The sequence below is a fragment of the Cyphomyrmex costatus genome, unplaced genomic scaffold (genome assembly GCF_001594065.2).
Source record: "Cyphomyrmex costatus isolate MS0001 unplaced genomic scaffold, Ccosl1.0 scaffold158, whole genome shotgun sequence".
Lineage (NCBI taxonomy): Eukaryota > Metazoa > Arthropoda > Insecta > Hymenoptera > Formicidae > Cyphomyrmex > Cyphomyrmex costatus.
In genome coordinates, this window is record NW_017275587.1 from 542,830 (window position 1) to 566,583 (window position 23,754).

The 23,754-nt window shown below is 29.3% G+C and overlaps 2 protein-coding genes across 2 annotated transcripts; both read right to left on the reverse strand.

The window, feature by feature from the left end:
• Positions 1–585: 585 nt before the first annotated feature.
• Positions 586–11,974, reverse strand: LOC108771411 (uncharacterized). The gene is made up of 4 exons (XM_018536688.1): positions 11,896–11,974; positions 6,468–6,522; positions 2,373–2,531; positions 586–1,838 (listed from the first exon to the last, which is right to left on the reverse strand). The coding sequence occupies exons 2-4, from the start codon at positions 6,510–6,512 to the stop codon at positions 1,650–1,652; spliced, it is 393 nt and encodes a 130-aa protein (XP_018392190.1). The 5' UTR covers positions 6,513–6,522; positions 11,896–11,974; the 3' UTR covers positions 586–1,649.
• Positions 11,975–15,369: 3,395 nt separating this feature from the next.
• LOC108771391 (uncharacterized) lies at positions 15,370–22,028 on the reverse strand. The gene is made up of 6 exons (XM_018536663.1): positions 21,912–22,028; positions 19,436–19,705; positions 17,324–17,524; positions 16,391–16,609; positions 15,867–16,049; positions 15,370–15,483 (listed from the first exon to the last, which is right to left on the reverse strand). Exons 1-6 carry the CDS (start codon positions 22,026–22,028, stop codon positions 15,370–15,372), a joined length of 1,104 nt encoding a protein of 367 aa, XP_018392165.1.
• Positions 22,029–23,754: the final 1,726 nt, after the last annotated feature.

Consider the following 23,754-nt stretch of genomic DNA (forward strand, 5'->3'; position numbering starts at 1 on the left):
TCTGCTCATTTTTTGGGATATCACATTAACTAAATATATATAATAAACTTTTAATAATACATAATTTGTCATCCCTGATTTACTCTCGATCTATTTTTCTATGTCAAATTATAAAGATTAACAATTCCATCTATTAACAAAAATTCGCAAATATTTGACAATTTAATCGTCGATTAAAAAGTATGATTTAAGTTGTACCCTCAGACTAATTTTCTGAAATTTATCCACGTACAGACTCGGACAAAAGTTCCGTCATATAAAACTTCCGGTATTTTATTACAGATCTGTTTTTTATGGTTAAACTATTGCACACCTCTGGAATTTAAAATGAAATAGATATATATTCGATATTTGACTAAAACGAGAGAGAGAAAAAGTTCTGTCTAGCGCATGAATATAAAAGAGATCTTATGAACATCGCTTATCTAGTACAATGTGATAACAAGTAAGCCACTTGTAATATTTTCTCATTTTTCAATCAACGTATCGATTAAAAAGGAGGAAGTATTAGGAAGGCATGGATATTGGTGATACAAAAACGTCTTCAATATTTATTCATAGTTTTTCTTTATTGTTGAAGTCTTATTGTTAGTGTAAAAACGTACAAATGAAAGATAAATATTTTGCGAATATTCATGAAAGGATGGCAGATATAACTAATTTATTCAGCGCCAAAATACAATCAAATGACGTTGTCTAATTTGTATATAACATGTCATGATACATATCGTTCCTTATTTTCCTTATTATCGCTACTTGTTAAATCTCAAAATAGCATGACTTAAACCTTAAACTTACAAGTGCGATATCAGTACGAGTACATTATTAATGATTATAATATCAACTGGCCTGCTTCTACAAAGGGACTGCCGCTTATTAATGTTAACATACAATTATATAATGTATAGCCTTGATTAAATATAAAGCACCTTCAAAATTGACATTCTAACAAAAAGTAAATTTAAAATTTATTCAGAAATAAAAATATTTCTCTTTTGAATAATTTTAATATTTCATTAGTCTTTTTTATTGGTATTCAATACCAATAATTCAATACCGTTATTTTTCGCAAAGGAATTGAAGGTACTTTATTCTTATATAGCCAAGGCTGTATAATATGCAAGAATGTATCATTGTCATGATCCCTGCACGTTTTGTACTATCATCGGTTAGATATCATCACGAAGTCGCATTTATACCCAAAAGCCTGCCTACTTAAACGGATATCTAGAAATTTTTCTTTATTAATAAGAGGAAGTGTCTTGCGAATACCTTATCTTTATTAAATTTGTGAAGATTTTATATCAGAATCTTGACAAGTTAAGAGTGAATGAAAGGTGGACTGATCCCGATGAACAGACACTTCGTGCGAAGTGCAAGACAAATGGCACAAGTTGTGAATTTCACGAAGCTTCGTAACTCGTGCTTCGCATTATTCAGAGAAATCGGCGGAACTTCGCGACGTTGCGCGTGTGATGCGCGTTCAGCTACACTTGGCTACCCCGCTGAAAAGAAAGTTTCTTTCGGGAAACTCTTTGGCAGTATTCAATCCCTTACAGATTAGAAAAGATATCCGCCGATCGCGGAATGTGATTAACACCGATTGCCGGCCGCGCAGTCCCTCGTTGTACTTAAAAGCGACTCAGATCTCAGTTCTCCCCCCGAAAAGTGAGGAACGCGTCCACTAGGAAAACGACACCCTCAATAATACTGAGAGAGCCTTTGGCCAAGCCAGTATCGCGAAATGACGATCTGTATGCTAGCTTCGAGAAGAGGTCGATGTTAAGTGCACCCGCGGTGATGAACAAAGCGCATCCAATAAGTGAAAAGAAGAGATCCTAAAAAATAAAAAAAGTCGCATTTGTAAAAATCTGTATATAATTATCCATTTTGTCTACATATTTGTTTGATGTGTCTTTTTTTATATTAGTTGATTCATTTCGTATTTTATTCTGTTCATAAAAATTATATAAAAAAAAATAGTTTACAAAATATTTAATAATTTATGTCATGACAAAATAAAGCATAAAATATTTCGTAAATCATGGTTTTTTGATATTTCTATTTATTTTTATATGTAAAATAATTAGGAAAATTATATTATAATAAAAATAACATATGATTCCACTTAAAAAAGTAGAGGTGCACATTTTGTACCTCTTTTCCTCCACTTAGAAAAAAATAACGTGATCAAAATATGTTTCTCTCAAAATCATTCCATTTTTATCCGAAACATTTTTTCGTATCTTCCGTATTTTTCGAGTTATTGGCTTGTCACGCTTTACGTGGGTCGTCCATATAGTATAACTTTATACAATATTACGATTTCTATCTGACGAAAAATCTATCTTGCAGTATCTGTTGAAACATACCACGCGGCGGTTCACCGGCGTTCCCATCACGCTGCCGATAAACAAGCCGACCAGAATAATCAGGTAGCCTCCAAAAGTGCCCATGGTTATCATCACGGTAGGTTGATCTCCCGCATTGAAGGAGTTGTAGTGCAATCCGATAAGGATGCACACCAACAGCTATAATTAGAAATGTACATTTAATGGATGAAAATTTTTCTTAAATTATGCGCTAAAATATCTTCTTTTTTTTCCATCAAAAACGAAGGTTCATCAGAAATAAAACTATATCGTACTCTCAATTATCTCTTGCTTTTATCATTCATACGGAAACTAGTAGTTTTTTGCTACAAAATAAAGGTGCGGATATCGCCTGCGAAACTGGGTCGATTCTCTTTCAATATCATCATAAATAAAATATTGCCCATACTATTCTGCCCACTACTATGTTCCAGTTGGCAAGTTTTTATTTCTAAACAACAGGTCATAAATGTGATCGTTTGATAGTCCACCGGATCATTAACGCAGTTATAAGCACGTAACAATAATATCTACATAAAGTATGTCATTATGTACGATTGTACGAATAATAAATACATCTTCGATCAAGGCTGGTCTCAAAATTGATTGAGCCATAGATCTTTATGAAATGTATAATCTATAAATACAATGTTTATACAAATTTAGATTTCTTTATTTTAGTTTAAAAAAACTCGATATTTATTTCTATATAAAATATTTTTAATGATTATTATGGTGTAATAATAATGTATAAGAAATTAATAAGAAATTACTAATACTGATTATCTCTCTTTGACTAACTAGTAACAAAAATTGAAAACACTCGGGGATCGTTTTATTTATATTCTATATTTGTATTTTATGTTTTTTTTAAATGTATTTTTCTTCGTAGAAACCGAAAATAATCATTATAATAACGACAGACTAAAGGAAAAATTGGTCCATTGAAATAAAATGAATAAAATCCTTACTCGCATTTGATCCAATTTGGAATTCATTTCTAAATCATTGAGGCATAACAGACAGTGATTTCATAACGATGCGAATAAGGATTTTATTCATTTTATTTCAATGTACCAATTTTTCCTTTAGTCTGGCGTTATTATAATGAGTATTTTCGGTTTCTATGAAAAAAAAAAATACATAAGAAAGAAAATACAAATAAAACGATCCCCGAGTGGTCAGAAAACTAAAAAATGTCTACCCTCCTTTCTGGGCATTTTATTTCGCAATATATAATTTTTATCTTGAAGTCATCCATGGCGTCAACATTAAAATTGCACAAGTCGGCCTTCGATTCGATGAACACATTCGCCTAACGTCGATTAGTGTATCTCAAAAGAATCACTCGGACTTGGTCACCCACGTGTCGATAAACACGTGATACGTCGCATTTACTGTAGCCAGAGCTTCGTCACTAAGGTGTGCCATTATAATATCGCACGATACTAGTAATATAAATATGTACTTTACTCGTATGTCGAAAAAGCAGTGCAATAAATTTATCTATCTATACATATCAATCACTATTAATTCCATGCATGATTTGTTTAATAATTTTTTTATTTTGCAGAATAAGCATCATTATTTTTTTTGTATTTATTCAACGTAACGTCGCGTCGTACACTAATAATATTTATTAATTCATTTTAAATGTTTTTCGCTTACAAATTCGTGTAAATATATCGTTACATGGCTTGTCAGCAAGTAAGTTAAAATATTTTAAATTATTTAACTAAATTACAATTGAGAAATAACATTGTATAATCGTTAAAATTTTACCAAGAAATCAAACAAAGAAAAAAGTTAAAATTAAATTTAGGAAACATCAGGCGTAGTTAACTCACACGTAAAGATACACGGCCCGGTTTCACGTCTCGCGCTCTTATGATATCGCTGTGCATGCTCTTAGCATCGAAACATTAAGTACCTGTGTCTGCTGATATCGCAAGCACGTTAAGGATGTATCTGAGATATTTCAAAATGATAGCATAATTATGAAAAAATTACAGATTATTCTAAATCGTATTTAAAAGTAATACCTACAATATATTATTTTGGTGAAGGTTGGTTATCTAGATCCACATAAGTTATTTTAATAAATAGTAGTACTTTTTAAAATCTGCGTTCGAATAGAAATGTATGGAAATGTATTATAAAATAAATGACAAAAAATCTTTATTTTTTAATGTAAGTACTTTGTGTATTCAAGATTATTTATGTAAAGTGCGTGGATTAGTTGTACAGTAAATAAACAAAATTCGTGTTTGTTCTAAATCTCTATAATCAGTGAATCGCAATGCAACTCTTTGCATAAGTTATTTTGAATACTTAAAATACTTATACAAATTTTTTAATTTTGTTATTATTTCTTAAATTTTAATTTATAACCTTAAACATAATAAAATAAATAAAATACAAAAATGTATTGTTCAATAAAAATAGAATGTTATAATAACACTTTTATACTTGTATAGGTTTTTAAAAGCATAAATATTAACACATTTGTAAAAATAACTCAGAATACATCCTTAATCGCAGCATTAATTTGAAAACAAAGTTAAATAAATGTATGTGTTCAACAAAGTGAATGTTTTGGCAAGACAGCTGTTTTAAATTTGACTGTTTAATTAATAATGCCTTTTATCACTTGGCGCTTTTATATATAGTAGCTATTTTATACTTGTAGAATTATATTAATAGTTAATGCGAGGAAAAATACAATCATTTCGATGCATTATTAAAATCGAAATTTACTCGAAAAGAACTATTTTGCTGAAACATTAATAAATATAAATAAAAATTTAAACAGATAAAAAATAATTTTTTGGCCGTCAAAATAATTATGTAGAAAATTTAAGCAATGCTGCAAAAAATTTTTATATATACTCTAGCAATTCTATTCTAATAGTTTAAGCATCTTATGTATTTATTTTGGTAGAATAATATAAAAATGTTTTTTTCAGATCTGTATCTAGCTAAATTTTTAGATACTTCAGTAAAACCGTTCTTTTTATGTAATATCACAAACTAGAATTTCCCATCGCTTAAAAATACAAACGAGATGCTTACTATACACAAAAGGCGCGGAGAAATACTTCTTAAGGCACGTAGGACTCAAAGAATCCTAACGGAAGCTTCTTGCACCAATCGACTTCCGGGCAACTTGAAGCGGACCGTAATAAGAAGAGAGAGAGGACACTCTTTGCGGCAATAAGCGCCGATTATGTCACTCTCCATTCTCACTGTCTTACGAATCGCGAAAGATATGCAGCGCGGAATGTCGCACAACTAACAATATCCCGTGACTTCGAGGCGCACGTTGATTTTCTCGAATTCGAAAGCGTGATCCAAATCACGATGAATGCGAGCATAGCAAGAAATTGGATCAATCGATCGGAAGAAACAGCGCAGTAACGTTAAAAATAAATTCGAGGGCATGGTGGAGCTCTCAAAGAAATACGAAGCGACCTCGAGGATAGTGTGTTTCTGTTGCGGCTGGAAATACGTGCATGAAGCACTATAATAGTTATATACAGCTTGAATCTCGCACTTTCACAGAAACTTAGTTTTCTACGTAATTTCGAATGCTGAGAATAGGAAAAAGAGCTCTTTAGAGCAATTTATTCTTTTAGTTTGCAAGTGCAACATGTATGCATTTCTATCTAGTTATGTTAATTATTGCAATGTTTTGTAATATGACATCATACGATTGAGAATATGCTTTGAATGAGAAAATCTAATTATCATCATTTTTCTCTCTTACAATGCTGCATAAAATTTATATTGAAATGATTACGTGATAGGATTATGCTGTAATTTGTTCCTTAAATCGTATATTGATGTATATCATCCACACTCTCTCATAAAGATAAAATAACACTACGCTGTTACAGTTGAAATTTTGATCTAACAATCTAGCATCGTAAATAATTAAAAATCTGCAATACTATATTTAAATAAAGATAGCGCACGAAATGTTATGCCAATTAATTTTTTACGCTTTGGTAATTAATTCTGTATCAGTAAATAATACGATATGTATAAAACAAGTAATATAACATTTTGAGTGTCACCCTTTATCGATATACTTACAAGCTCAAGGAATTTTATGATCGACAGCCTCGTAATTGTAGTCATTTCGTCTGATCTGTAAATAGAAGAGGAATAATATAGAAATCAAATAATCATGTTATTCATTAAAATAGAAAAAAATGCACTTTCGCTTGTAAAAAAATTTACATGTTTAGATTTATAAAATTGTACGATGAGTTATATTATACGAGTGCGTATATTGACGGGCACCGAAATGCGTCGTATAAATGCAAATATGATACAATGACTATAAGCACAGAATATAAGTCGCATGAAAACGTAATAAACAGTAAAGAGGAACGGAGACATAATAATCAATATAATCATACTACAATCGTATAAACGAAACCATGGTGTTAAAGTGTCTCTTTTAAAAAGGCATAAATTGCATATTGTAAAATAGTAATACGACGTTCAACAATACGTATGACTAATGCATATGCCTAGTAAACTTCCACGAAACGCAATTACATTTTGCATATATCAGGAGACATAGTAGTGTCTCGGTGCTAATATAAGACAAGTGCAGCGACATAAAAATACATATACAAGCATAATAAAAAAGTAAAGAGAAATATAAATCAGTTTATTTCATCTAAAATTGGCAAACAGGGAACGCAGACCGAATTCTTTTTCTCTTATAATTGCTACAAAACTATGAAACAACGTTGTTGGTATTTAAATATAAAACTATAAAATAACGTTTTTTTAATTTCATTTTCTCGTGAAAAATCCCATTATTATATAGTCGATTACAAAGTATTTGTATACAGGTGAAATCTTTTTTAAAGAAGCCTTACCTTTATTTTTAAAAACGACGCTGAAACTGGCCGCCACAACTAGCCGCCGATCAGGGCCGAATACGCAGCGGGCGCACTCGGCCCGTGACGGGAATTTTTATTCTTGTGTACGAGAATCGTTTAAAATGTTATAAAAATTATTTACCGAACTCCATACATAAAGTGTGGAGTAGATAAAATAGGTTATATTATTATAAATAAAATAAAATTATAAATAAAATAATTTTTCATGAAGTACGATTTCTTGACAAGCCCGCACTCGCTGCGTATTCGACCCTGATCGGCGGCTGGCTGCGGCGGCCAATTTCAGCATCCTTTTTTAAAAGGTGAATATTAATTAGCAATTTATTAACAAACAATAAAATAAACTATATTTCTTAAGATTATTTTACCTAAAAAAATATGTAATAATTAAAATATATTATCTTAAAAAGCGAAAATATAAAAATTATTTGGACATACTAAAAATTAAAAAAGTATTAGTATAGGATTGAGAAATTTATATATAACATATTGTTAATTAATATATTTTTTACAAATAAGTTTTTTTTATAAAAGTTTTCTCTATACGAATACTTTTTGAACTCACTATATGTCCAAATGAAAATTCTTCATGCAATTAATGATATCGAACTATGTAATCTTACATTAACAGTTTATCAGAAACCGGAAGACACACCGCATTACAACAAATTGTGAGCTCGTATAGTCTATAATGACATGTCGTGACCACCGTGACCTTAATATATCATCGTGACATTTATTGCTATTTTAATGACCGCGAGTCTAAATTCAACTCTTTGATCATTTCCGCAGGTTTTTGTGTGTTGACATTTTTATGTGTTTTACTTGCCTTCTCGTGGAGGGAATTATTTATAGCAAAATTTGACGCTGTTTCTTCATATATAACAATAAAAATTTTATGTGTACCTTAATATTGAATTAAATATTAATAAATGCATGCTGTTATCTATATGTGTGCATATTTTAAAAATATTTTATCAATAATTAATATAATTTGTTGAACATATAAAACTATTGAATCGGAAGTAATACGAAATCGAGGGGCACCGAAACTTAATATTATAACAATCCACTTCCATGTTATATTTAGGTACATCGGGTAACTCTCGGGAAAGTTACTCACGGAATAACGAACGTTTCAGTTCATAACTCCGTAAAGCTCGTGTTATACTATGCATTATGAATGCAGATTGTATTCGAAATTACGAACTTTGTTTCATCAATTCAATTGACTGATCAACGATTTGCAAGACACAATTTTAATCCAATCCACATTCACAATATATAAATGTAACACGAACTTTTCCTAGAAGGGAAAAATGAAAATATAAATATATGTATGTATATATACTCGTGTGATATAATTATACATTAAATTGTGTGTAATAATCATAATAATTTTAAATCCTTAATCAATAATGTACGTGATAACAAATTAATATCAGCAAAATTGTTTTGTGATATTATGTCGCCATATGCAAATATTGTGCATGCTTAATTGGAATTATTACAAACTTTACGTCATCTCTCGTTGGATGACTTGAGCGGGTCGGCACGTATGATGACCGTGACATACCCAAGATGGGTAGAATGCAACAAAACTAAAATAGCGCAACGTGTGTTCTGAATACTTATATCGTCATTGAGTAAGAAGCGCTTATTAGTCAATCAAGCAATGTAACCAATTTTTTAGATTTAGATGTGTGAATCATTAAATAAAATTGATATAGCAACGTTCAGTGAATTTATTTCAATCATTTTCTCTCAACGCGCGACAATTACATTAAGAGAAAATATTAATAATCCCCTCTCTGGAATAAATATATACAAAAGAACAGATACTCGGTACGTATCTGTTCTTTTGTATATATATCACGGTTTCTTCCTACATGAAAAAGAAATAATTTTACTGAAATGTCTAACCATTTAAGTAGATGTGAAAATCTGAAAGAATTTATGAAAACAATTATGTAGAAAATTTAAGCATAATAAACAATGCTCGAGGCGATGTTACAAAAAATTTTCACATTCCAGTAACCAGCTTGCTTACATAATTATTTTGATACAGTTCAAGAACAATATTTTTAGATCTATATCTAATCTATATCTAATCTAGCTAAATATATACTTCAACAAAACCGTTTTTCCGAATAACTTTAAATATGTCTTAATATTTATTCTTCACTAATTTATAGCCAAATGGCACAATGTAATAGACATTTAAGTTATTTACGAGAAATTTATATTAAAAATTTCTCGTGTGCCTTCTATACCGAGTACGCGAACAAAATTGGCAAATACGAGTAGCAAGCGTACCGTAACAAGTAATAAATTTTATTTATATTACATGACCTTACTTTATTTGTGATTGTTTGGTTCATTTCGTATTAATCGAGCAGAGACTGCTGTTTATGTTTACATAGTATACTATAGATACAGAAGGTGTACGAGAAACTTTTGATTCAAATTTCTCATGTATGCTTGCGTCATGCCATATAGTTGCTTATGTTAATTATAATAGGGGTATGTATTAAAACACACAATATTTAAAATTAGGCGAAATTCGTATGTACTTTACTTGGTCCTCCCCTCGTAACAAGTATTTATTTAAAAGAATTTAGAAACATGTAGGAATGATTTTAAAAATACTCATATTTTTCTTATTAACGCTATTTTGAATGGAAGTTCATCTTTACAATTAAAAACTCTTTTAACACTTTTTTATGTCTACTTTATAGATTGCAAGATGTTATTAATTAACGCTATTTTAATGTAAAAAAATTAATTCTTATTAAATGCTACTTTACATTATCAAAATTTTAATAACAAGAATTGTATTAAATTTTAAAAGTTCATAGGTGAAAATTCATTTATAGTAGAAAGGTTAGACAAATTAATTTGAAAATAATTGACAATAAGAACAATAGAAAATTATTAATATCTAGGAGATTTAACAATTAATAAAATATTTAGTACTGTCTGTGAACAATGTATCGAAATAAAAATACGGATAATTTAAATTGTTTATCATCTGCAACAATTATGTCAAAAATTTGATATGGGTAACAAGACCTCGTTATTGTTCATAATAATCTGCGATTTTAAACGAGACGTAGACTAAACGTTAAGAAGTAAATCGTGGTCAAGTAACACAAGAAAGGGACGCACTTTTTATACCGAAAAGGAAGACGCTTTCACAACGCTCACCACTGCCTTGACTCCGTTTTTATAATTTCTTTAGGACTCTTTCCCTTCCAAGGTTTTCAAAACAAAAATACATATTGATTGATTTGAAGAAAAATATTTACAGAAAAAAAAAATATATATATATAATGAAAATAGTTTCTAAAATCATTGAATATCAATATTTGTATTATCGTAACAATTAAAAACAAATATTTTGTATCTTTTTTTTTAGATTTCTAATCAATATCGCTAATGATTATTTTGTGACAAATAATTATACTATTTTAAGAAATAGTATAATTATTTAATTGAATGACAAATTGTATATCTAATACAAAGTACTTGCAAACTTGTTAATTTATATTTGATGACATATGATAATAATATACATACCATGATACGAGTATTATTTTATATTGTCTTTATCCTTAACGTCTTTACATATTTTCTCTTGCATTCCGTAACTAATATCGATTAAAAAATATCGTATTATGTGTATGTCATAAGAATATCAAGTATAAGATATTGTGCATAATTGGATACAGTTAGATATATAATTTGGAGCAAATTTCTAATAGCGGTTTTGTATTGGCTTATAAAATTTGAAGTCAATTTCTGATTAGTCACAAATGTTTTCATTACTTTAAATGACTGCGCATCCACGTGAATGTTATATATATACACCTGGTATTCTTACATCATATAGTATTGCGTACATACAAATGCGCGATATATTCGAAGTTCACGTACTTATTTTCTTCGCAAACTACATTACTTAAGATAAAAATATCATACAAGTGTCTCATTTGGTATGACGTAAATACTACGAATAACATCATTTATTGATATGATAAACTATTTGACAAAAAGAATTAACGTTTCCTCTTTAAATAAAATATTATACCTTATTTTCAATAATAAATAGAGATATATTAATGTATACTTTATTATAAGCTTCATATGTATATACATACATACATATATATATAAGCTTTATTTTATATATATATATATATATATATATATATATATATACACACAGACATACATATATATATTCTCTAAGTATCTTCAGAAATAAAAATTAAGCATTTAGTATTATAGATAATATCTTGTACCTTTCAACAAAACGTACTATATTATTGTGTGCCTGTACACACCGAAGCAACGTTTCGCGTCTTATTCTAATATCTCACTCTAACCGGTCAAGGCTAGTCGGCCCGCAAACCAGCACACAAAAGAACAGTACAAACAAAGAGCCTGGAGCAAGCGTTGGATGCGTCTCAAAACAGCGGTTAATGCAGCTTTCCGTAAAATTCCCGGTTTGCGAAAAACATGAAAGAAGATTGCCAAGTTCATTCATTCACGCGCGTCTCGGTGTCGGGCGTATTCGGTTCGGCGTCGTAGAGCGTACTTACGTGTTCACGCTTTCGATTCACCGGACGGTCGTAGCTGCTCGCGAGACGAGGGTTCAACGACGACTGATGCTGAAGACCGACCACGCATTGTGCAGGCGCGCGTCAGCTAGCCTCGATTTTTACGATCGACGGAAACACGCCGACTTTTACATCATGGTGTTCACGCATCGAACTAATACAGACGCTATGGTCCAGTGGCTCTCATTTTCTCCGTGAATCCGCTTGATAGACGCTACCATATAATGTTTTGTCATGCGTTTTAATGTAGAACGTAATTAAAATATGATTAGGAAGACCACACAAAATGGTAGTCATGTGTGCAACAGCATAAAGACTCATACGAGCCGAAGAAATGACGACGCGTCCTCTATAAAGGCGTGTTTATTCATTTTTGTAAACGATTATTTATAATTTAATATTTAACGCATTTTACAGTTAATATTTGTATTTGGAAAAAGAGGATTACTCAAACAGAACAACATGTCACGATAACGTCAAAATGTCGTTAAAATGACTCGCAATTGATTAAAAAATATCCTTTAATGATCATTTTTTTTAGATCAGACACTATTTTAACGTTATATTTCGATAACATAACAATTTTTGTTCTGTTTGAGCAAGAAGGATTAATAAGGAAATAAGTATAGAACTTCTTTTGCAATATATTTTGAAGAAGAATTAAATATATAAAGGAATATTTATAAACCTAATATATGTTTTTAAAGAGCATACATTAAATTAAAGCTAAATTAAATTAATTAATTTTAATATAAAGACATCTTTAATTAATTAAAATGTACTGATATAATTTTTTAGTATCATTTAGAATTTTCATTTCGATAATTAAAATACAATACTTCATGTCAAACATACATTTCAATAATAAATTACGAAAATTGCGATGTTCCCAGGTTAATTTTTCTAATTATCATCACATATAATAATAATAAACATTACCTTGTTAGTTAAAATGTTATTGGAACTTGCGCAAATAATTCCGAAATCGTTACTTAATTAAGAAATGTATTGTACATTGTTATTTGATCAACTCTGATCGACTTTTAAAGTGGCAATTTATTATACTTGTTTAATCGCGAATACGGAGATATTTAGTATTTACTTTTGGTTTTTTGCAATGACGTAATTATGAGATAACATCTATGAAATAAAAGAGAATCCAAGAATCGGATAGTGAGTCGAGGATTACGTCGATTCTACGCTTCAAACGTGACATCATAGCATTCGGTACGCGATGACGTATCGATTAAAAAAAAACATGAAAAATGCAATGCTGATCAGTTTTATAAAAAATTTCTAATATATTATTAAAAAATAAAAAAATTCTAATATATTTTATATTATTAAAAAAGAGTTCCTTACTTTAATTTTGTGTTATCATTAAATATTTAATAAAATTGAACATTTAATTAAAATTTTATAAAAACAAGGACTTCTCTTTTGAATTTAAATAAACAAACAAGTCATAAGTTTTTAATAAACGACAATATCAATTCCAGGACAATTGATAATATTTTAAAAAATCTAAAAAATCAATATGAGTAAGAATAAGGGCAATGAGCCAAATACTGAAAGCAAGAAAAATTTTTCAAATTAAGTATAATATAAAAATCCTGATATACGAAAAAGTAAATAATTCTTGATTAAACCGCATCGTTTTCGCCCTCCTGAATAAATAATATAAAATAAGGCCCAATAAGTATAAAACAATATGAATAATAATAAGGGCAATGAGCCAAATACTGAATGCAAGAAAAATTTTTCAAATTAAGTATGTATAATATAAAAATCCTGATATACGAAAAAGTAAACTAAAAAATCAACTCGTTATTTAAAGAGGCTCAAAATTCAGAATAGAATTTTCTTTTTACACGCTATGTAAATCAACAATAGTTGCACGCGTAGACCACGAGCTCGCATAATGATGAGATTCATCTATTGCCCGATATTCGAAATACATGTTAAAAAATGCACACGCATTGTTTAACATGTACTACCCACGTGTGAAGGATAAAACGCAGTCGTAGAGCAGTATCTCGAAATACCTTACGCCTGTACTCTATCCCACACACAAGTGTATCTGGCTCGCGTATTCGTGTTACGTTTTCGCTGCTTTGTTTCCGCCGGCGCTCTTCCACTGCTTCCACACCCACTCACAGACACAGACACGTGTGTATACTACCAGCAAATTACCCACGACCGTTCGCGTTTGCGTTCACGTTCATTAGCCTCCTTTCGCCGGTTACTCGCGATATAATACGCGTTTTCGCCGAGATCGATATATTCGCCTTAGATTTAACAGTATATAAAAGAATTTTTATTAGAATTTTATCGGACTTACAAATGTCTGCATTAAAGCAATTAAATTATATTAAATTATATATCGATATCAATATTAACTCTTTGAGGACCGGAACTTTCCATAAAAAGATTTAAAGAAAATTGTCTTCGGAGTTACTAAATTTGATTCTGGTTTCCAAATTTTTTAATTCAAATTTCAAATAATAATTTAATTAACGTGAAAATTATAAAGTATTATTTTGTTTTCTTTAGGATGATTCGATCATTCGAAAAGATTTTAATGAACGTAGGAGTTACTCCTTATCGATATGAGTCATTTCCATGAAACGTTCTTCGCTGAATATTGACATCATAAAATTATCGTAATTCTATGAAATATCACAGTATTAATAATAGTTTTGAGGTTCTTTCATGGGTATTTTCTTCAAAGTGTCAAAGGATTTACGGTCCAGTATTCGAAAAATCGGCGATAATTCCCCAGTATCCAAAAAATCAGAATTTTTGATTCGGTAATAATACGAATCCATTTCTATCTATCTCAAAATTCCTAAGAAATTAAAATATTAGATAAAAATATATTCGTGTAGTTATTGCCGAATCCAAAATTCTGATTTTTTGGATACTGGGGAATTATCGCCGCGCCGTATCGTGATCCATTGCTAATGCCAACGTTCCGTGAATCTTACACATCACTACCAATTCAACAAAATATACCATTTAATTGTATAAAGTATAATTATAAATATTTGCTAAGAACATCTATAAAAGAAATATTTATAATATAAATACATTTTTTATTGTTATTGTTATTTATTTCCATCAATTATTTATGTTTTATCAAGTTAGCTACGAAAAAAAGAAATTATAATTACTCATAATAAAATTGTTCCTAATATAATTAATTACGCGAGTAAATATTGTGCAAAAAAGAAACATGTTTACTCTATAAACAACTTAAATTTGTACAAGTTAGCTGTTTTATTCATAGAGCTAAATAGCTTCACTAGCTAATATTTCAAAGTCTCTCAAGATGGCGTGATGAATACCTGTTTAATAACTTCAGAAAAGCAACGATAAAACCAATATACCAACAATCGCTATTCTTAATACATTTAATAAATTATTAATAATTTTTATTAAGAAATTTCTGCTATGTCACATGACATGAATTACTTGGAACTCATGTTTTGGTTTACTTTCCATTTTTATTTTAACATAATTGTACCAATCGACGAAACAGCAATAAAGTATCGGTTCGTCATCCACATCCTAAAGAGAAAATAAAATTTTCTGAATTTATATCACGAGTTATAAAAATTACCGATCTTTATCTTTCTCAGAAAAATCTTTTTCAGAATTTCTGTCTTTCTATATGTTAATATGTTTTCTTCATGCACAAGTATTGTACACCTTCATTGAAATTCATTAAGTTATTATTCTACCGATCATTAGATAACCTTAGAACTAGAACGGCCAATGTCGTAGATTCTATAGACCGAAAATAGAACCCTTATCTACATTTAAACTCAGAACACTCCTTTTTTCATTCAACGCAGAAATACATGGCCTGTTTCAAGATCCAAGACGTCATATTTACCTCTTACGTACAATAGAATTGTAAGTAAGCAATAAATTTTTTAAATCGTTCTTACGGCATTATCGGAGATCGCAGAGAGGGCGATCAACTCTTCCAAGGTAGGAATCGGTGCCAGTTCACCAATCTGCTTTTCGGTATCGATCTTTTCTTCCATTATAGAATAATCACTTTCACCAGTATCTGTACTAGACTCAGAACTTCGCGTACCTGATGTACTTGTATCTCGTTCCATCCGAATCTAAAACCACGAACATTTGCGTATTGATCTAATTAAGAATTTTAAGAAAGATTAAAAAAAGACTGTGCAAAAGATTGCTGAAAAAAATATTTAAACTGCAGTTGTAATAAAAATAAAATTAATAATCAGAATCATTCAATATCAAATTCTTTGCAAAATCATGAAGCATTATTCTTCTGAAGAATAATTATGACTTACAATTACGTAAATTACGTAAATTTTTACGTCATATATAACAAAAATACGTGCATTATAAATAAAACTAGTAATTAAAAAATATATATAACATATATCTTACGTAATACATATAATAATGAATAATTGTTTATATGTGTACGCACCCATTGCCATTGATCAAAAAGAACCCACGCTTGAATGAGGTACTGAATCATAACGAAGATCGACAATATGCACATTACAAAGTTATGAATAAAGACAGGATGCTCCAGTATTTCTTCGTCAGTAAATTCGGTAACGTCAATGTACATATCGGCGTGTTTCATCTCCATTATTCCTGTCACAAGCATCAGAATAGCTCCTGCTGCGCATACTGTGAGAGACTTGCAGGTTTATTTTTCCAGCAACGCATAATTATTTAATATAGGTAGTTAAAATTTTATTTTGTTGCATTTGTATTATGACAACTAATTCTGCGTAATGAGAAATGTGTATATTGAGTTTATAATTGGAATTTGTCATGTCCTCAGCGATTAGATATAATTATCATTATTAGAGAGAGAGGGGGGAGAGAGAGAGAGAGAGAGAGAGAGAGAGAGAGAGAGAGAGGAGCTTGAATTATGTATTAGTATTTCAAAAATACATAATAAAAATGTTGTATTTGTATTAATACCAGTTTTTGTTAAAACTTTTGTATTTAATTGTTAACATACCTGAGTGTTAATTTATTTGTGTAATTATGTTATTTAAATATTTTGTTTCACATTAATACTTAACATTTTTTATTGTTAAACAAAGACAATTTACAAATAAATAAACAAAATATAAAAATAAGAGTAATACAAAAATAATATAATTTTAAAAGAAATAATATAATTAAAAAATTAAAATTTTAAAATAAATAAAAAAATATATATGTTAATTTAACACAAATTTTTGTAAACGTTAATTTTACTGAATAAATGATAAATTTAACACAAATTTTTTGGTGTAGGTAAAGGTTTTTTAAAGTGTGTCAAGAATTTATTTATTGTAATTAATCGCTAAGGAATTTGTTTATATTTTATACATCTAATCAATTTTGAAAAAGGATTTACTATCATAGGTCTGTCGGGAACTATTTTTCTAACTAGCCAGAGGATCATAAAAACAAAGCTCAGTAGCATGCAGATGGGATACACGAAGAAAATAGGATTTCTTTCCTCCGGCAATGGCGGGATCGTATCGTCCTTTTCTCTCGCACGTTGATTTATATAGTGATGCACGTGATGAAAAATTTCGATAGCTGAGGTCACCACCTAGAAAGATCTTTCACATAATATTTCTGATATGCTTCTCAAGCAATCAAAGATGAAACAAATCCAAATATACCGAAAATATATTCTAAGTAACAAAAATAGATAATAACATATAAAAATATGTTTTCTTATCAATAATATAAAAGAATAAATAAATAATATATAGTAAAATATATAAGGTGTTAGGCCAATTAACAAAACAAATATATAGTTTATAAAATAATTCTAAATATACCAAGTAAGAAGAAGCTTTAACTACGATCAAAGTTAAATATTGAAATAATAATATTCTATGTGAATAGTTTATTTCAAATATATTAAATATATTTACTTCAAATTGACTGTAGTTAATATTTCTCCTTATTTGTTTGATTTTTTATATCTCGATTTTGTTCTAATTTATTATTTATTCTAAATACAATTGTCAATTAATAAATATGCTTACGGAACATTTTATGATCGTTTTATGATAAAAGAAGAAGAAGTAGAAGAAGAATTTATTAATTGACAAATATATTTAAAAGTGTTAAAAACAACTATCACCTATTTTATTCATTAAAATTAATCTAATACTTTATTATATTATTATTGTTAATACAAATCAAGAACAAATTGAATTGAATTTAAATAAACATAAATTTTACGAGAAGAAAATACTAATGTGAAAATAGACTGTTGCAGTTTTCGTAGACACTCAAGAGATATTCTCGATATTTGCTGTTACGTATTGTGCTAACGATGCTCTCTCTTAGCAGGTTTCTACCGATCGTGACAAAACCGTCAGCTGGAATAGAACGCGGGTAATCGAATACTGCAGCGAGCTGCCGGTTTTCTTCCTGAAGCGATTAGAATTCGCGGAGTACACGCGTTGGGACGCGTGTTCATGCGTAAATACGTCTGATGCGTGTCCGATGCTCGACGCACACGTCGTATCCGATTACATAATAAAAATATCGATGTCACGATTATCGTTATACTGAATCATATTGGCGAGAAATCGCAAATGGCAAGAAATTCCAATCGAAAAACTGGGTCTGTCGCATTGTTTCAAGCGGAATATTATTTCATCTTGGGATGGAGGCACGTAACGACAGCGATATACTTTCTTAAGATATTACGTGTCATGTTTTTTATTCTGTTCAAGAGACGGTAATGAAATATTATATTCCTCTGATGCATTTATCTTGTATACGTGTGCGAGAATATTTTTAAATTTATTTTACCTAGTGAACGATTTAATAATACAAAAGAATGTCGTATATAACGAATGCAGGTATTAGTTACTTCTTATAAAATATAAACGCATCTGACACAACTTTGGCCATAAGCACCCTTAATTTATTTTAACAAAAATAAAAATAAGAAAAAACGAAATATTAAATTTGTCATAGAAATAAATATTAGTTTTTGATCAAATCGTTTTTTTATAATTGTTTTTTTAATGTGGAATGTTTATGTCAATTTTTAAGGGGGTTGTATATACTAAAAGGCTGTTTTCTTTTTAATTCTCCATCTGCAATCTAGATTTTTTTTTACAAACAATTTCACTTTCAATTTTCTTCAAAATAAAAGCGAATTTCGGTTTCCCTTTCTAAAATAATTAAGAAAATTATTTAGTAATGTAATAGCGATGTTGAAAAATAATTCTAAATTTTTCCAAATTTTTTGGAAGTTTCTAGAATAATAAAATAATTTCAATTGGATGAAAAAACCCAAATTGCAGACCAATGGAATAAAAATATGTTTGCGAACGCTTGTTAATTATATTTTTCACACATTGAAAATAATACGTGATTACTTCCTATCGACTTTAGTTCTCACTCTGGAATAAATATTTTGTGCATATGAGAAGATTAAGTTACGTTCGCCTCACGATGTATTATAAATTTTTCAACACGTTCGATTCCTTACAAGTTGAACAAAGTGTAAACTGGCGTGCACGATATGCGAAAGGTCCGTTCTTCTCTGAAACTTTCTTTCACCGTTGTGATGTATAGCCGCAAGCCTGGCAACTTCTCGGAGTCTATGAAGCTCCAGTTCGGCTTCATCTTTCTTCCTAATCGATTCTCTATTTTCGGATTGACTCACCATTAAATCGTTAACTATTAACACAAATTGTCGGCAGATTTCCCTGTCAGTATAACCTAAATGTAGCGACTGAACATGACGTTCTTGAATTATCTGACAAATGAACAATGACAGGAATTGATATCATTTATGCCAATTAAAGCTGTCTCTGTCAAGAGTACAAACAGATAATCAATGAAATCTCAGACTTATTTGACGTTAATGAAACCAATTCTTAGATAATTTAAGAGAATAGATGCAATGTAGACATTATATAATAAATATAAAGTACGATTACGTAATTACTGCAAAATATTTTTATTATATACATATAATAATTTGCAGTGTTCGATCTTATCTGGATAAAATTATCTAGATGATCATCTAGATGAAATTTTGATGCCATCTCATCTTTATCTAGATAATAAAAATATTAATTATCTTTATCTGCATTTTAGATGAAAAAAAGTATCATCTTTATCTAGAATAATGTTTAGATACTTTGGTTCATATTTTACATTGCTAAAAATGTGAAAATATTATAATTTTTTCTTCTATGCAGTTAATGTTTACAGAAAAATTTTCAGCCTCAGGAAGAGAGTGAGTGCATCTAATATAGCATATATAATCATTCACATTGCTCTCAAATGATCTTTTTATTCCTGCACTAGGACACTTAATTCTGATTGATTAACCCAGAGCTGCCCAAAGTCGGTGTTTTTTTTGCTCGAAATCGAAATGTATCGTGTCGGTATTCACGCTCTACTGTTCCTACTTCTCACTTCGTTGATGTTTTATCGTAGTGCGCGATGCTCGATTCATGGATGACACTAATCCGAAATCGAAAAAAGTTTTTGACCTGTGTCTTTCACTATATTTAAAAGAATGTTATTATTAATATTATAAGATACACTATTATTCATAACCGTAATGATTATGACATGCTTGCTTTCATGCAACTAATATAGAGGAAAAGGACTGTATAGAATTTTTATGTGTTCTTCATTATTTTTTTGAAAATTGTGAGAGACATTGTAAGAGACAAACGAAGTATTATCTACATATTAAAATTGTAAAATTTAATATTTCACGGTGGTCCTCGATTGAATTCAACCCTGACTTTCCTGCACCTCTGATTTTCCTTCTGGAATTGGTTTTGGAACATTTCAGGACCATTTTGCAATAAATATTAAAATCGAAGAGTGAGCACTTTTTTTTAAATCGAGTTTTTATGTTTCAATGTGAACGAATTTTAATTATTTTGCATATTTTTTAAAATTATATATTTACATGCGTTTGTGCGTGTGCCTGTATGTGTATGTGTGAGTATGGGTGTGGTGGTGTGTGTGTGTGTATGTTTTGTTTTGTACGTAAACAATCGCGCGGTTACGTGTTATATGCGTTCATAAATATATAAGTATAGTAAGTTCTTCATTTTATATTTTAGTTTCAATTAACTAATTGCTATTTGTTACATATATATTTAATTCGAAGAAAATATATACAATAATTACATTTCGTTCAGTACTTAATTACCTTCCACATGTACGCTTGAAATGATTATATTGAAACTATGGATTAAAACTTAAAAACTAGATTTAAAAAAAAGTGCTCACTCTTCGATTTTAATATTTATTGCAAAATGGTCCTGAAATGTTCCAAAACCAATTCCAGAAGGAAAATCAGAGGTGCAGGAAAGTCAGGGTTGAATTCAATCGAGGACCACCGTGATTTTTTAATTATTTTGAGAAAAAACTGATTCTTAATTTATAAATAGTCTTAAAAATAAAAAATTATCTGGAATTTTTTAGATGAATTGTCAGATAAATTTATCTATATTATCTAGATTAATTTAAATGTAATCATCTTTATCTTATCTAAGATAAATTTCCAAATTTTCATCTTATCTTTATCTAGCTAATTTTAAAATCATCTATGCACAACACTGATAATTTGTTATAATACACGGAAAAAATGGTTTTACTGAAGTATTTAAAAAATTTAGCTAGATACAGATCTGGAAATAATTTTTTGTTTAAATCATTGAAATAAATATATAGGATGCTCAAATTGTATTTGTATGTTAAAATTTTTTCAACATTGTGTCATCAAACTTAAGCATTCTATATAATTATTTTGATAATTGGACAAAATTATCTTTATATGTATAATTTATAATATATACATATAATTTCTTCTATATTTTAGAAATCATTTTTTCTCAATTCTAATTTTAATTCAAATTTTAATTGTCTTGATAATCTTTTTATTTGATTAATATTCCGAAAAAAATTATTTTTTTAAAAAAGATAGAACAAACGGCAGTAATTGTTCCAGTTACTGGAATTTCTAACTTTTTATCCTTTTTCTCTTCATATTCATCTCCTTCAAATGAAAAACCAATGTGTATCATTCTCATCTGATATGACACATCCATAGATCTTATTTCATTAGGAGTTTGGCTGTATTAGGACCATGTCGATACTTTCTCCTTTTAATCTTAAACTTTCTCGTCTTTTTATCATATTTCGATACGATAAAAAACGAGATAAAGGAATAAAAATCGGGGAAGCTTAGAATTAAGAGGAGAAAGTACCAACGCGGTCCTAATGCAGTCAAACGCATAGATCTGTCATATTTAATGATATGATATACGTCAGTCTTTTAAACTGACAGAGATAAATATGAAGAAGAAAAAATAAAAAGTTAGAAATCCCACCGTTTGAAACAAATGCTGCCATTTGTTTTACCTTCTCATAGAGAAACTATAATTTTTCTTTAGAGACATATACTTATGCTTAGTCAGACACAGATCCTTCTCAAGTTAAACTTCATAATTTTTCTTTACATCTACAAACATTAGAGAAGATACGCAGATTCTTAAATTAGATGCTCAACAGAGAAATAATACCATCCTTCGGTGAAACATCACGATTAATAAAATAAAATTGCATGAGCACTTTTCTTATATTTTTAAATTTCTTTTATTGTTAGCGCGATCGTTTCATGAACGGACGCAGCTTCGAAAAAGAGTTCAACAGATAGGAAATCATTGACAACTGCGAAAACGAAGTTTTACGATCAGATTTCGATACGATCGACGAACATGCGACAGTGTGAAAGACGTTTTGGAAATTTTCCAATGGAACGTCCGCGCTTTTAACAAGAGAATGGTGAGGATGTAGAAGGTTGTTGGCACTATTGCCGAAAGTGTTCCCAAAATAACATGCTGATCTCTTTCGATGATACATTAAACGATTCTCATCTGTGAAAATCAAGATCGCTGTGACAAACGCATTACAACAAGATATACGTTTGATGTCTTTTCTGCTCTATTTCGAACTCGTGCTTTAAGTAAAATTAAACATACGAAATTAAACATGTGATTGTTGTATTCAAATTGTAAAATTATAAATATTGTGCAATAATAAAATATAGATTAATAAAAAAAGAATTTTCGATATATTTTATAAGTAAATTCCATCAAATATTGTTTCATAATTAGATTATTGTAGCTCATCACTTTATTTGAAATTTTGACAAATTATTTCTATTTATTTGACTCTTATTAATCTTTTTATATATTACACAACTGTTATTTTTAAATATTATTTTATTGCGAATTTTGATTTATTTTTTGAAACATATATTTCTATTTTAATATATATTTTACAAAAATTTTAATAATGTTTTTCTTACTTTTGACGTCATCAATCTAAATATCCATAGTAAGTGATTTGAAGCCTTAATTAATTAAATAAATTTCTCTAAAAGTATCTTACAAAAATTACAAATAAATCCTCTTTAATTGATTGTAACTTGTTATTATAAAAGTATTAACATTGCTATAAATTAAAGTTCTAAATTATTGTTTTACTCTTTTACTTTTTAAGACACACAAGTTCTTTTCTCTATAATAAATCTTAAATATACGTTTAGCATAATGGACGAGTGAAAACGACAGTACGGAGAACAGTACAGTTTTCCGGGAGGTCATAAATACTTTTCTTGATAAAAGTGAATGTTTTACAAAGAACTATAAGCTTTATAAGCCCTTTTGAACATGCTCAAACGTTCTCATAACGCTTTCAAAGATTTCCGACGTTGCACAACAGTTATGTTAAACTTCATTTATTATAAAGCTTTTTTTTTCTATATTTGAT

Bases quoted from the DNA above. Each gene is read 5' to 3' on its own strand.
- LOC108771411 (XM_018536688.1), bottom strand. From the start codon at position 6,512: ATGACTACAATTACGAGGCTGTCGATCATAAAATTCCTTGAGCTT. The intron at 2,532-6,467 runs GTAAGTATATCG...TTCTAATTATAG, and splicing joins TCATAAAATTCCTTGAGCTT to CTGTTGGTGTGCATCCTTAT. The intron at 1,839-2,372 runs GTATGTTTCAAC...TTTATTTTTTAG, and splicing joins CGCCGGTGAACCGCCGCGTG to GATCTCTTCTTTTCACTTAT.
- LOC108771391 (XM_018536663.1), bottom strand. From the start codon at position 22,028: ATGGATGTGTCATATCAGATGAGAATGATACACATTGGTTTTTCATTT. The intron at 17,525-19,435 runs GTAAGGAATCGA...AGATCTTTCTAG, and splicing joins GTTTACACTTTGTTCAACTT to GTGGTGACCTCAGCTATCGA. The intron at 16,050-16,390 runs GTGCGTACACAT...TCGTGGTTTTAG, and splicing joins TTTTTGATCAATGGCAATGG to ATTCGGATGGAACGAGATAC.